At 45.8% G+C, this 14,367-nt stretch overlaps 1 protein-coding gene across 1 annotated transcript; it reads right to left on the reverse strand.

The window, feature by feature from the left end:
* Positions 1-2,032: 2,032 nt before the first annotated feature.
* pax8 (paired box 8) lies at positions 2,033-11,516 on the reverse strand (the record flags this gene model as incomplete). Its single annotated transcript, XM_080530121.1, has 11 exons — positions 2,033-2,103; positions 3,402-3,488; positions 5,455-5,553; positions 6,054-6,308; positions 7,216-7,333; positions 7,673-7,842; positions 8,351-8,476; positions 8,813-8,889; positions 9,521-9,718; positions 10,299-10,464; positions 11,447-11,516. 11 exons carry the CDS (start codon positions 11,514-11,516, stop codon positions 2,033-2,035), a joined length of 1,437 nt encoding a protein of 478 aa, XP_080386247.1.
* Positions 11,517-14,367: the final 2,851 nt, after the last annotated feature.

The following is a 14,367-nucleotide window of genomic DNA, read 5'->3' on the forward strand; positions in this document are numbered from 1 at the left end:
GCAGAAAATCTGCAACATTTAAGACTTTTCAGAAGGCCGCAGGCATAATAACAATAACAATAATAATTATAATAATAATACAAATAATAAAACAAATAAATAATACAACATTTGTATAAACATTGTACATAATTCGTAATGTTTTATTTTAGGAGTGATCAATAAATGGCCATTTTAGCCTACATATCTTCCACAAGAGAAAAAATGACATAGTTATGATAGTAAAATAAAAAGTCCTATAAGTTCTGGGTTTAGGTGGGATATTGTTTAACTGACAGGCCAACTAAAACCACATCAAAGACAAGCTCTAAATGAGCTACACAATTAGCAAAGAGTGTCTTAAGACAACATTACATATCCTGATGCGTTTGTGTTCAGGTGTGTCACAGAAGCGTTGTTATCACTGACAGTTATGGACTTTTCTTACGTAACGTATAGGCCTACAATAGTGTTGATGAAACATCTAAACTCCGTCACTGCTTATCATCTACAGGACAGTTAGGGGTTTGTTTTGTGTATTCATTTTCGTCATTACAATTCGCCATATTAGTCAGTCAGACCAAAATGGTTATACTATAAGTAGTTACTATCTGTGTTTGAGCATTGTGTCGGTGATCAATGGAAGAATACTGTCAAACGTGAAAAAAACAACAATGAAAGGCAGTCAATAACTTTGTCATGCTTTATTTAATTAAAAATAATTCTTTAGAAATTCCATATTTACATCTTCAATAATATTAATAACAGTATAAGAGAAAAAAAATAGTTTAGTCACAGTTTTCACCAAACATCAGCATGACAACAAACTCCAAATATCATTGAAGAAAACCCCCAAAATCTTTCAAGTGATTTGTTTTTCAGATACTCATTAATCACCACCACAGTCAACCCCAAATCATCTTCATAATAAAATTGCATTTCTTCCCCAAGAACAGTTTGCCATTTACAATATATACATATTGCCAAACAAATCATCCAGACAGTTCAATGTTGGTTGAAGGGAATGTGAGGGATTTTGTGTTGTGATAATGACATTGCAATATAAGTGGGACTGCAGTTCTACCTCTCTCATTCAGACTGTTGATAGGTCACTGAACAGGAGCTCAAAGACTGACATTTGAATGCAACAGAGACAACAGGAAATAAACATTAGGAAACGGAGGGATATGAAAGTAGGGATATGTGCCACCAGAAATGAGAAGGTCGTATGAGTATTGTAAACTTGATGCAAATCCAGGAAGTCAACTACTGCATGGTTCGCCACATACAGTCCATCATGTGATGTCACAATGAAGACAGACAGAGCTGCAACGTTCTATCAGCCCTCCTCTTACAAATCGTGCTGTGAAGAAGGTCTTTGGTCATGACATGTAGGCTACACAGGATGTACTACTAAAGGCCTTCAGTCACTGGCCAAATCAGTCTCATGGATGTTGGACATTATTTAGTCAGGCCCCTTGATGTTTGACAGTGTTTAATCAGTCCCCTGGATGTTAGTGTTTGACCAGACCCCTGGATGTTTGACATTATTGAGTCCCTGTATGTTTGATAGTCTGCTGATTCTGATTCTGATTTAGTCAGTCCCATGAATGTTTGAAATTATTAAGTCAGTCCCTTCGATGTTTGACAGTGTTTAATCAGTCCCCTGGATGTTTGACAGTGTTTAATCAGTCCCCTGGATCATGTTTGACAGTGTTTAGAACCTGAACATGTAAACATGTATGCACCAAAGTCACCCTGGATGAGGCTGTCGATAAAAACAAACAAATAAATAATTCATTAATTAGCCATGAGTGGATGTCGTTGCTGTCTTGTCCATGAGATCATGCATAACAAGCATTTGCTGCTCCAGTGTCTCCGATGTCTGTCCATGTTGATGCGCCGCTGGTCCATTATCAGAATGCTGTCCATTATATCACTGTCCCATTCTCTCCATCGCATCGTAGCTTTATAGCTACCTATATCTTTGCTTCTTTTCCTTCTTGTTCCTTTGTTTGTCTCAGTCTCGTATGTGTGGCCTCGTCCATGGGAGCTAGAGGTGATCATAGGCTGCAGTGGAGGGGGGAGCTGTGCGGGAGGCCGAGCCGTAGTAATAGGGGGAACCTGTAGGGGGCGACAGAGATAAAGGAGTTAACCACTGTAGCCTTTTGTGGTTTGATTTTTTAGCTGGGTGCTTTGATGGTGTTAAGAGGAAGGACACAATGCAATGCTGAACAGGCTTTCTTTATCATGACAATAGCAGATGGTTCCGCTGGAAATCGGACTTGCTTGGATAGTTTGTTCCATGAATGAATGGATGCTGTTGTGCACTCTTTCTCTCCCTCTCCCTCTCCCTCTCCCTCTCTCTCTCTCTCTCTCTCTCTCTCTCTCTCTCTCTCTCTCTCTCTCTCTCTCTCTCTCTCTCTCTCTCTCTCTCTCTCTCTCTCACTCTCTCTCTCTCTGTGAAAAGGTGGCTTACTACAGTTTAGCGATGGTAAAAGCACCTTCATATTTTACACTTTTTGTGTCGGTAATTAAACATTAAGACAGAAACATTAATACTGTCTATAGAATCTGGTTTCGTTCACACTTTAGCCTAGCTAGTGACATCAGCCGCCCCAAGGTGAGTCTTGTGACACAGTCTTGTGACCACCCTGACCAGGCCAGAGGTGTCTACTCATTGGCTGGTCAGCCCAGATACTGTAAAGTAACACCAATGGGCGGCAGGGATAGGGCCTACCCCCCTGGTAACTGGGTAACTAGTTTCCATGGGGACTATGCTTGCTAGACGATGCCATTTGACATGTGACTGAAACTAACTTTGTGTCTGTACAGGATTTCCTGGTTGGCATAGGGGTGTTTGGAGTGTCTGTGGTTGTCATGCACCACCAAAGTCACCGTTATCTACTGAGGTAAACAAATTTGACTTGAAAGTTTAGGCCCCGAAATGAATATGAAATGATATTCAATACGAAATTCCAGAGAGTGGCTTTTTGATAGTTGATGTGGAATCTAGGTGCAATCAATCAACCATAATTCCCTCTGATCTGTGAGGTGTATTATAAACACTTCACTTGTATACTTGCTCATGGATGAGGTGTGCTCCTATCATGAGTGGATCAGCTTCATAATCAGCCGGAGGTGGTGTGGAATCACTAAAACGGCAAGCAGCGGTAGAACACAAACCGTAACGACAGGCCCTCAATACTGATGAAGGGGGATGTCCTGTCCTGTCCTGTCCTGTGAACCGCAGAGAGGCTGGTGGAGGTAGAATTCAGAGGACGGGCTCATTGTTAATGCACGGAACGGAATGAGGAATGGTATCGCACCCTAACCCTCATGGTATTACAATGAGGCGGTCCTCTGAGTTCTACCTCCACCAGCCTCCCCTGCCTGTGAACCAATAAGGAAGCCGTGCTCACCCAGGATGCTGGAGTTGGTGAATCTCCAGGCTTCGCTGTAGGAGGTGTAGGGGGAGTGTGTGTAGGTCTGACCAGAGTAGTCTGCACCTGCAGGAGAGGGAACAACAACGGCATGCACACGTCAAACATCGTGGACGTGGAGACACAGCATACACATCATTATGCATCCACACACACACACACACACACTCACACATACACACACACGCGTGCGTGCACACACACACGCACATGCACTCACCACACACACACACACACACAGACGCACGCACACACACACTCATGCACGCATACACAGTGTTTCGCCAAATATCATAAACAAGGAAGTATAACTGTTCTTATAAAGACTCAAAGTGTTCTTTCTTTCGCCTCCTTGATCCGAGGGTGTTTGTCCTGCTGCCAGCATCTGCTGGGCCTTAGCTCATAATTCACCAACGGTTAGGCAGCTTGTAAACCATTAATCTGTGGGCCAGGTGGATGGCTGGGGGTACAATCCCTCGACTCATTGGTGCGTGCGGCTAGTCTCCGCGTCCTCTCTTTAGCGTTCATCGCCCGCCAACCCCCCCCCCCCCCCCCCCCCCTTTCCAGCCCCTCCTGTCCCCTTCCGTCCCTCCGCCCCTTTCCAAAATGCCCTCCTCTCCTCTCTATCCCTCACTTCCTGATTTAGCCTTTCAAGCTTTCTATCCTCTCCTCTTTTTTTTTTTTCTCTCTTTTTTTTTTACATTCCAATATCTAATTGGTAATTATGTTGGCTGGATTGAATCCCCCGGCTCTCCCCTCCTGACCCCCCCTTTCGGTGAGTAATTGTGTATGAATGCTTCCTCACAGCGAGCCCACCAGAAAAATAATAAATCAGACCCTCTCATTTCGCGCTTCGAAGGGCAGACTTCAAATAAAAAAAGGCACATCACACCACACACACACACACACACACGCGCACACACACGCGCACACAACACGCTCGCGCGCACACACACACACACACACACACACACACACACACACATACACACACACACAGACACACACACGCACACACACAGACAAAAACCCCTCCTCTCCTCTCTCCCACCCCTCTCTCTCTCCCTCTCACCCAGTCCCACTCTGCCACCCTCCAACCCCCCACCACCTTCCCCCTCTCACTCCCCCTCTGGTGGGGCCCCCCGGTTCCCATGGCGATGTGTGGTCAGAGGGGCTGCCTGCGTGGGGGTGGGGGGGGGCGGGGGGTTTTGGGCAGCAGGGCGGAACCCCCAGCCTGTTCCCGGCACCCCCCGGGTCCTGCCTGCTCCTCCAGCGCTACGCTACGCACCGCCATGCAGTTCACCATCCGAGCAGGCTACTCATTAACACAGCTTGCCTGCCTGCCTGTTAATCTCCAACCCACCCTCACAGCACTTCTACCAAACCTCTCCCCATTCCTCTTCCTCTCTACCCCCACCCCCCTTCTCTCTCTCTTCCAACTCCCCCTCACTTTCTCCTTCTCTGCCTCTCTTTCTCTCTCTCTCTCTCTCTCTCTCTCTCTCTCTCTCTCTCTCTTGCTCCTCCCTCTTCGTCCTCTTGCTCACATTCTCCTTCTCTGCCTCTCGTTCTTTCTACCTCACCCCAACCCTCCCCCCCACCCCATCTCTCTCACCCTCCTTCTCTCTCTCTCCCTCTCTATTGTGCCTCTGTGCCATGTTTCTTCATTACCCAGTATTTGTCCAAGAATGTTGTTTGTTTGTTTTGGCGTTCTTTAAAGTCCTTCACAGTTGTGTTTGGCCCTCAAGGGTGAATGCAAATGGGATCATGTTCGGGTCAGAACCAAGCTCAAGCTATGTGTGTGTGTGTGTGTGTGTGTGTGTGTCCATGTGTGTGTGTCCATGTGTGTGTGTCCATGTGTCCATGTGTGTGTCCATGTGTGTGTCCCCGTGTGTGTGTGTGTCTCAGAGTGTTCCAGTGTGTGTGTCCGTGTGTGTGTGTGTTCATGTGTGTGTGTGTGTATATATGTGTGTCCATACGTGTTCGCATGCGTGCATGCTCATGCTTGCGTGTGTCAAAAGACAAGAACTCTTACCTGCTACCATGCCTGTGATGGCGGAGGATGAGTATGTCTGGCCCCCAGACGGGATGTGAGGAGGGTAGCCGGGGAGGGTGGAGCTTACCATGTCCCGCCCTGAAACACACAGGAGGGGGCCAGGCTCTGTCAGTGTGTGTGTGTGTGTGAGGGGGGGGGTGGTCCCCACCTCCTACAGCCTACTCTAGAACCAGTCACTTCTCAGGCTTACAATGAACACAAAATGTCATAAAAGCTGAACTGTAACAATGTTCTGCCGTCGAATGCAGTGATGGCTGTTGTAGTAGGTCATGAGTTGGGTATGTAATGACTGGTGACATGGTAAGCCCTGGTGTAACGGTGCATTCAAGTGCTCCTCAGAAACTCTGTGAGTGTTTCCACCTAAGATTTAGCGTAGGATCTAGGATAGAGCGCTCTGTTTGGCTAATTCCAAGACAGCTTGAGAAACTCACTACACGGGGGTACATGATTTGCAGAGTTGGAAACGTCCTCATTTCCTAGTTCGGAGGAGGAGCACTTGAACACGGCATAAGTTATTGACCCCCCCCCCCCCCCCTATACACGGCAGGGGGCAATGGGTGAGATGAACGCTTCATTACCTGCAATCAGAGACTGGCTGCTGAACTGCCCGTACACTGGTGCATGATGGGAGAATGAGTTGAAGGTGTGATGGGGGAAATGGTTAGCGCTGCTGCAGCTGCTGCTGCTGCTGACAGAGACGGGCGCCTGCAGAGCCTGCAGGTCCAGGAAGGCGGAGTTTGACGCCGCCAACGCCACGCTAGGGGAAGGGCTTGTGCTGGTGACCTCCGGCGACATTTCCTGTTTCAGACAAAGTGGGAGGGGCTGTCGGGGGTCTGGGGGTGGAACGGCCAGCGGGTGGGGTGGGGCGGGGTGGATAGGAGTGAGAAAATGAAATAAAATGGAAATTAACTGATATGAATGAATGGATTAACAAATAAACAGCCAAAACGCATTGAAGCCGATCGTACTGAACAGAAACGATGAGTGAGTGGGTACTAGACTGTGGTTTGTGAACTCTGCTGATAGACGTACAGACACTAGTCTACATCCCCTACATCTGTTTTATAAATTAAACTTGAAAAGGTGCTTTGGGCAGTGTTTGACATGATAATAAGCCAAATTAATTGTCTAATGCATCAGCGGGCACAGCCAGCTAAAATATGGCGGTGGAAGTGCAGCCGTGAGTGAATAAACATCAACATCCATCCAGACGATGGCCCGGGCAGACAGCAGCTCTACACAGAGATTAATGACAGCTACAGTAGATACACTCTGATGTACAGTAGATGCACAGAACCTCCAAAAGTCCATATAACTTAACTATATTATTATTATTATTATTATTATTATATAGAATATTATAACATTCATAGTATAGATAGATAGATAGATAGATAGATAGATAGATAAATGGACAGGCAGGCTGGCTGGCAGACAGACAGACAGACAGACAGACAGACAGACAGACAGACAGACAGACAGACAGACAGATAGATAGATAGATAGACAGACATATAGATAGGTAGATAGACAGACAGACAGACAGACAGACAGATATTATATCGTCCTCAATGAGGAATACTGTTACAAAAAACAGTTCTTTCCTGATGTAGTGAATTGGTGGCCAAAGATGCTGAGGCCTGATCTCTGCATGGCTGCATGGCTCCCTGGGCTGAGCCTGAACCTGTGATCTGTGTGCAGGGTAGGAGGCCACCGACCATGTGACGGGAAGAGTCTTACCTGCAACGACAGCGTAGCCCTGGTGTGCTGACAGATTCCGACCAATGGCAGAAGTCGATGAGAGGCTGGTCTTCCCGTCCTCTAGACTGCCGTTGATGAGCGAGAGAGGGTACAAAGTCTGTGGAGGTGAGAGCGTGGATTAACCATTTTTGTGCATAAGTGTGTGTGTGTGTGTGTGTGTATGTATGTGTGAGAAAGAGACAGAGGGGAGGGTGAGGGTGTGTGTGTGTGTGTGTGTGTGTGTGTGTGTGTGTGTGTGTGTGTGTGTGTGTGTGTGTGTGTGTGCATGTATGAGAGAAACCGAAAAAAGAGAGGGAGAGAGAGACAAAGAGGGAGAGGATGACTCTGAAACCCCCAGCCATGTGTACCCTCTCCCAGTGCCGTGTGCGTGTGCGTGCATGTGTGTGCGTGTGTGTGTGTGTGTGTGTGTGTGTGTGTGTGTGTGTGTGTACTGTACCTGCTCAGCCTTGCCTGCTGCAGCAACGCTGAAGGAGTCGGGGGGGTAGTGGTGGCGGTCGAAGCCACAGTCCAGGTGCTGCGGAGGGTAGTGTTCTGGTCTCAGCTGCTTCCTGGGGACGCCCCCGCTACCCTGGGAGTCCACGCTGTGGCGACAACTCTCCTGGTCACCTGAGAGAGAGGGGAAGGGGTGGGGGGGGGGAGTTGAGAGAGAGGTGGGGGTGAAAGAGAGAGAAGGAAGGAGTTGGGAGAGAGAGAGAGAGAGGGGAGGAGTTGAGAGAGAGGTGGGGGTGAGAGAGAGGTGGGGGTGAAAGAGAGAGAAGGGGGGAGTTGGGAGAGAGAGAGAGAGGGGAGGAGTTGAGAGAGAGGTGGGGGTGAGAGAGAGGTGGGGGTGAAAGAGAGAAAAGGGGGAGATGAGAGAGAGAGAGAGAGAGCGCAGGGGTGGGAGAGAGGGGGAGTTGGAGTGAGAGCTCTTCTTACTGAAAGGCTTACTTAGGAACTATATTAAATTATTTTCGGTGCAACGGGAGAGGAAAAGGGCTTCGGGACACGATAAGACTCAGACCGTACTAATGTGAATTCTGCCAAAACACAGGACATGATTGAACATTCTTGTCTTATTGAATCAGATCTGAACGGGCTCAACACACAGGCACACTGGTGTTTGAGGTGAACTTACTGTCGTCATGGCTCCTCTTGCCCTCTGCGCTGGGCTGGGGGATACCCAGCAGGCCGTTGATGGAGTAGGTGGAGCCTAGGGAGTCAGACTGAGGCGACTCGGGGGGAGTGACGGCTGAACTGGGAACTGAGAGAGAAGAACAACACTGCCATTAATACTCATTATTATTACCCCCAATCATCATCGCCATTCAGGCCAGCCGCGTGCTTCATCTTACACACCATTAACCTTACATATTCTGTGTGCGTCTGTGTGCGCGTGTGTCTGTGTGTGCGTGTGTGCATGTGTGTGTGTGTGTGCTTGTGTGTGTGTGTGTGTGTGTGTCAGCGTATGTGTTTGTGTATGTACGTGTCTTTGTGTGTGTGTGTGTGTGTGTGTGCGTGCGCGTGTGCGTGTGCATGCGTGTGTGTGTGTGTCCATGTGTGTGTGTGTGTGTGTGTGCGTGTGTGTGTGTAGACTCACTGAGGCTGTGTCCTGGGCTCAGGCCTTTCCCGTCCAGAGGCAGATTGAATGGCTGCTGCACCTTGGTTCGGATTATTCTGGAATAAAAGAGTTGAGTTTACTGGAGGATCAGTCAGCCGGTATGTCAGGTGTAACACTCGTTATTACACACACACACACACACCATCAGTGGAGGCTGGAGGAGGTAGAAAAGGGAGAACGGACTCATTGTTACAAAACATGGAATTATTATTATGGATTATTCCGTTCCATGTGTGACAATGAGCCCGTCCTCAGATTTCTACCTCCACCAACCTCCACTGATGCACATAAACATATGAAATATCAGTTATCACTCAATAAAACAATGAACACAAAGTAATGCTGTCATTTGGGCAGGTTTTTTGGGCAGTTTTTTTTTTGTAAAGCGACATATAAATCACCACATTCAGAATGTGTGTGTCCTATTATGCAGAAACTAACTCTGCTTCTGCCAGCACCACCATCTGACCCAATGGGCCATCTGGACTCATATTTAGCCATGTTGAATACTGTGCCATTGGAGTGAACTGTGAAAAATCACCAGGACATTTTGAAAAAGTCCCCCCCAAAAAACTATCCGTTTCTGTAAACAAAAGTGCTTATCTCGTATATTACTCGGGAGATATCAATTCAAAGATTTCAATTTGATGATTTCAATTCAAACGACTCGTCGGTCCTGTCCCGTACCTGTTGATGGAGCTGACGCTGGGGACGGTGTCGCTGTCGCACACGCCCTCGGCCAGCAGCCGGTCCCGGATCTCCCAGGCGAACATGGTGGGGTTCTGACGCTTGTAGTCGGCGATCTTATCCACCACCTTAGGAGTGGCCACCTTGGGCTTGGAGCCCCCGATCACGCCTGGCTTGATGCTGCCTGTCTCGTAGTAGCTGGAGAAAGATGGGACAGATAAGATGAACGGGGGGGTGTTGAGAATCAAGACAGCAGAACAATAGTCTTGAATGTTCTTGTCAAGAGATGTTGACTGCAGGGTGGTTTAAACCACAGGGAAATATCCTCTCGTATGGTATGGTATTGTGTGGTATGGTATGGTGTGGTATAGTATGGTATGGTATAGTATGGTATGGTATGGTATGGTATGGTATTGAATGAGATCATGGTTTATGGTACCTGGTCATGGCACCAGTGCAGTGTAGGGTGTCTAATGAATATGACATTATGTTTTACACAACGCTAGTTTGGGTTCGCGGTCTCAGTGTCTTCTAGGTGAGCAGTACTGTAGTGTATCTCTGTCCTGAGAGTGTATGACCGTGTAGTAGGCTATTAACAGTGTCACCCTGTGGTTGAAGGATTGTGTGTGTGTGTGTGTGTGTGTGTGTGTGTGTGTGTGTGTGTGTGTGTGTGCGCGCGCGTGTGCATGAATAAGGTGGCTGTGCTGTGCCCTAGACCCTGTGCTTAAAAGGTGTGTGTGTGTGTGTGTGCATAAGAGGTGGCGGTGGCCTTACTCACCGTCCCAGGATCTTGCTGACACAGCCGTGGCTGACTCGTAGCTGGCGGGAGATGTCACAGGGCCGGACCCCCTGGTGGGCCATGTCCACGATGCGCTGGCGGATCACCTCCGGGAGAGGACGGCCGTTCACAAACATTCCGCCTAGTTGGTTAAGACCCCCATGACCTGGGGGAGGAGGGGGGATGAACACACATAAATGTCCTGGAACCTGAGACTGCTATCTAGGCTATAACATTACCTCCCACATCACGATACCTCACTCACACACACACACACACACGCCCGCCCGCAAGCACACACACCTGCAGGCACACACACACACACCTGCAGGCACACACACAGGCACGCGTGCATGCACACGCAAACACACAGGCACGCGTGCATGCACACGCACACACACACACACACACACACACACACACACACACACACACACACACACGGTTAGACAAGGGTGGGTCGAGGCTTATTCTGTTGTGTCTAGAACCAGGATTACACTCTTGTGAGTAATTTTTATACATACAGATATGACTATGAAATATCATTGGCTACCTTACGCATACTGAGAGAAAACTATGAATGAATAGAATAAACCACACATTTAAACATAAGCAGAATTATTTAGGCTACAAATAGAGTAGGAAAGTATACAACAGGAAATAGCACCCATGGGATAAAGGTGGGTGGATTTAATTGGATAATTGGATTTCCAGTTTACCAATGGGAAGAGTGCTATAATTCAGCAGTAATGGTTGCTGCTAAATAAAATGTTATTTCCTCACAAAACAGTGCATTTCTGAATTAAATGAACAATTCCTGCTAGACCCATAAACATTAAAAGGCATTGATGGTCCTTCAAATTCCTTGGTTAAAATAAGGTTTAACACATGGGTTTGTCACATTAGTATTGAATGAAGTGCAGATTTGATGAGTCCAAGCTTTTTGTGTAATTTATATAAACGTTTGAGGACTGAATGATTACTTAAAGTAGACAAAGTGGCCTAATCAGTCTGGTGACCGGTTTGAGTGATGCACATGTCCAACATATTATTGCGCGTGTAAGAAGCTAGGCGTTCTGTTACAACTGACCACATGCATAATCTAGTGTTCTTATAAAATAATGACATAAATAAAGAGTGGAACTGACCGATAAAGTCGGATCTAGCTAGAATTTTGACAGCCTCTGGTCTAGACAGCTCTGCGCAAGTCTTCCACATTCTAGACGTTCTGAATCCCGGTTCTGAATCCCGGTTCTGACCTCTAGATTCCTCGCTCCGGGTTTCCTATAGGACACAGAAGGCAGCGAGAGGTTGGGTAGTCATTCCTCGCAGATGAAGTGATTTTATCCATAAATTTGTTCTTAGTGATAGTCGGGAGAGGGACTGGGAAAGATTTACGTGACTATTCCCTACCTTATGCATTTATATATTTATACAAATAAATCTTGAATGGAGTGAAACTGTAATTTCAAAATTAATCGTAAACAAGTCAATTATATTAACCTTATTTTTTTAAGTCCACAAACATGTATAGGCCTATGGGCTATTTTGGCAAATTGTCTTAAATGGCCCGCTATTTTGTTGGTATAATTTGAAACAAGAGCCCTGCAGTGATACCTAACCAATTGAATTCCCTATAATGCAGTTATGTTGGGAGTTAATTGGTTGTTAATTTGTCGTTTATAAAAAAAAAAGGTTATTACAAAGATCAAATAGCTGAATCCGCAAGGCCAACGGGCTTAGGCCTACAAGACACAACACCGTGTGGACTTTACTGTTAAATCACCGCTTTTACTATGTTTTTATATGTTTTTTAGTGTGGAAAAAAAACTATGCATGATGACAGATGTTGGCATCAGACGCATTTCAGTATCCGATATTAATGAATAGCCTATACCGTCAAATTATTACACGGAATGTAAACATGTCTGCCTGCAATCTTTGTAGAAATGATTAGTGTGAAAAGGATTTAGAAAAATGTGGTATTTTGTCAGAGAGAATGTTCATATATCCTAAAGTAAACCTATCATAACTGAATACGTGAGTGACTCGTGATGTGCCACTTTGCCCGAGATATTGGTGAAACAATAGGCACATAACATGTACGAATACGATATAGAACATTCATTCCCTTGCCTTTAGACTTATGAATCAGTAATGGCGGACCACTTGGGAATGACGCTTCTCATGCAGTTATACTTGGCAATTGTAATTTACAAAATCAAAAATCGACCTATTCTTAGTAAGCATTTGTAGATGCAGCTGTGGAGAGGCCATTGCATGGCGAAACTTGTCAGCAGCTCCTCTGTCTTTCTATGGACTGCATCAGTGACTCTGTAAGAATCCCATTGCTTTTAATTTAACCCATTCAGCCGCCTGCTTCCCCTCGCTCTTTTCTCAGCCTTTTCCCAGCTTTCATTTCCACATCAAACGGCAGCCGGACGGAGCAGGGTGGGGAGCGCTATTAACGGTGCTAGCGGAGTGTGTAAAAATCTCCCCGCCAAGCTTCAGCAACCTGCAGGATATTAAAGCGGAGTAACCTCCAGGGAATAAACACACACGCATAGACGCACACGCGCGTGTACTGGCGCGCGCGCGATCACCACACACACACACACACACACACACACACACACACACACACACACACACACACACACACACACACACACACACACACACACACCAGTCACAAGTTGTCTAAGTATAAATGCACCATGATATGAATGTAAAATTATGTCCTCCATTCGCTTTTTAGTGCCCCTTCACAGTGCTCTGACTCAACGTCTTCAGGATGGAAAAAATTATAATTCTACATTAGACAGCTATGCATTTGTATTATGCTTTAGGGCACAATTAAACATTATTTCTAAATTATTTCTTGGATGATTTGCTCAATTGGATCACGCACTGAGAACACATAACAGTCCCTCAGCTATAAGAGCCCTTATCTGGCCTGATTATTTCAGGTTTTGCTTTATTTGTCTGATGTCTGGAATACAGACTCGAAATAAAATAAACCAGTGACGTGAGTGAGTAGCCTATCTCTAAGTTTTATGAAAAACATTAGGCCTACAATTACTTAAATTAAGAAATGTGGGTATTCCCATTAATTCTCATATTGTAATTACACTAATTCTTAAAAGAGCAGTTGCTATTTCAATCTATAATTTATCTAGACCTAATCAAACATTATGTTTGATGAAAACCGTTATGGTTCAAGAACATCAATTCAGGAGTTTAGGTATTTCTATTAATTCTCATAAAGTTAGGCTTTAAAATTAGGCATTCTTAAAAGAACAGTCGATATATATAGGCCTATTTAAAATAAGCTTAGTTCTTGTTGGCAAAATGTTTGGTTTGTGTATCCCCTTAGGAGACGAAAAGGATATGCTCATCACGAATAACCTATAGTCTTGCATTGCACGTAACGTAAGCCATTGATTGCACACTTTAAATTGTGAAATCGATAGATTTGACAACATACAGCAACATACAGCAACTATTTAATTAGTAGCTCAATGTATACGTCTTAATGATTTTGCATAACACACCATGCCTAGGCTATAGTTCTTATTCAAAGAACCCTAATCCTGAAATGCACTATATTGTAACTTTTGATATTGTAACCCCTGGCCCAAGATCTTGCGATAACGCGGGAGAAGATGGCGCGGCCGAGACGACGAGAGGGAGAGGGTGTCATAATGTATGCCGCGGGGGAGACCGGGTGAAACGTAAACAAGCCATACCATTCAGCTCCCCACCGCTCCATCATTGACGCAATTGAAGTGACAATGAACCACGGATTGCTCCAAATCTATATCTGACAGCTAAACTAACGTCCAATTAACTTCCTTTAAACCTCCAGGAGAGAGGGAAAATCTATTAGTCCATCCTTATGGATAAGGCACACACGAATTATCCACGCACAATTGTGTTCCATAGGGTTCAACGTTTTATAGTCTATTGTTGAAGCAACCGTCAGTATAGCTTTCGTACACTTCATTTTTCACATTTTGTCCTGAGAAGTCGCCTAAAGGCTTTAAAGAACATAAGAAAAAGCTCTAAA

Source organism: Nansenia antarctica (genome assembly GCF_963989245.1).
Source record: "Nansenia antarctica genome assembly, chromosome: 4".
NCBI classification, from domain to species: domain Eukaryota; kingdom Metazoa; phylum Chordata; class Actinopteri; order Argentiniformes; family Microstomatidae; genus Nansenia; species Nansenia antarctica.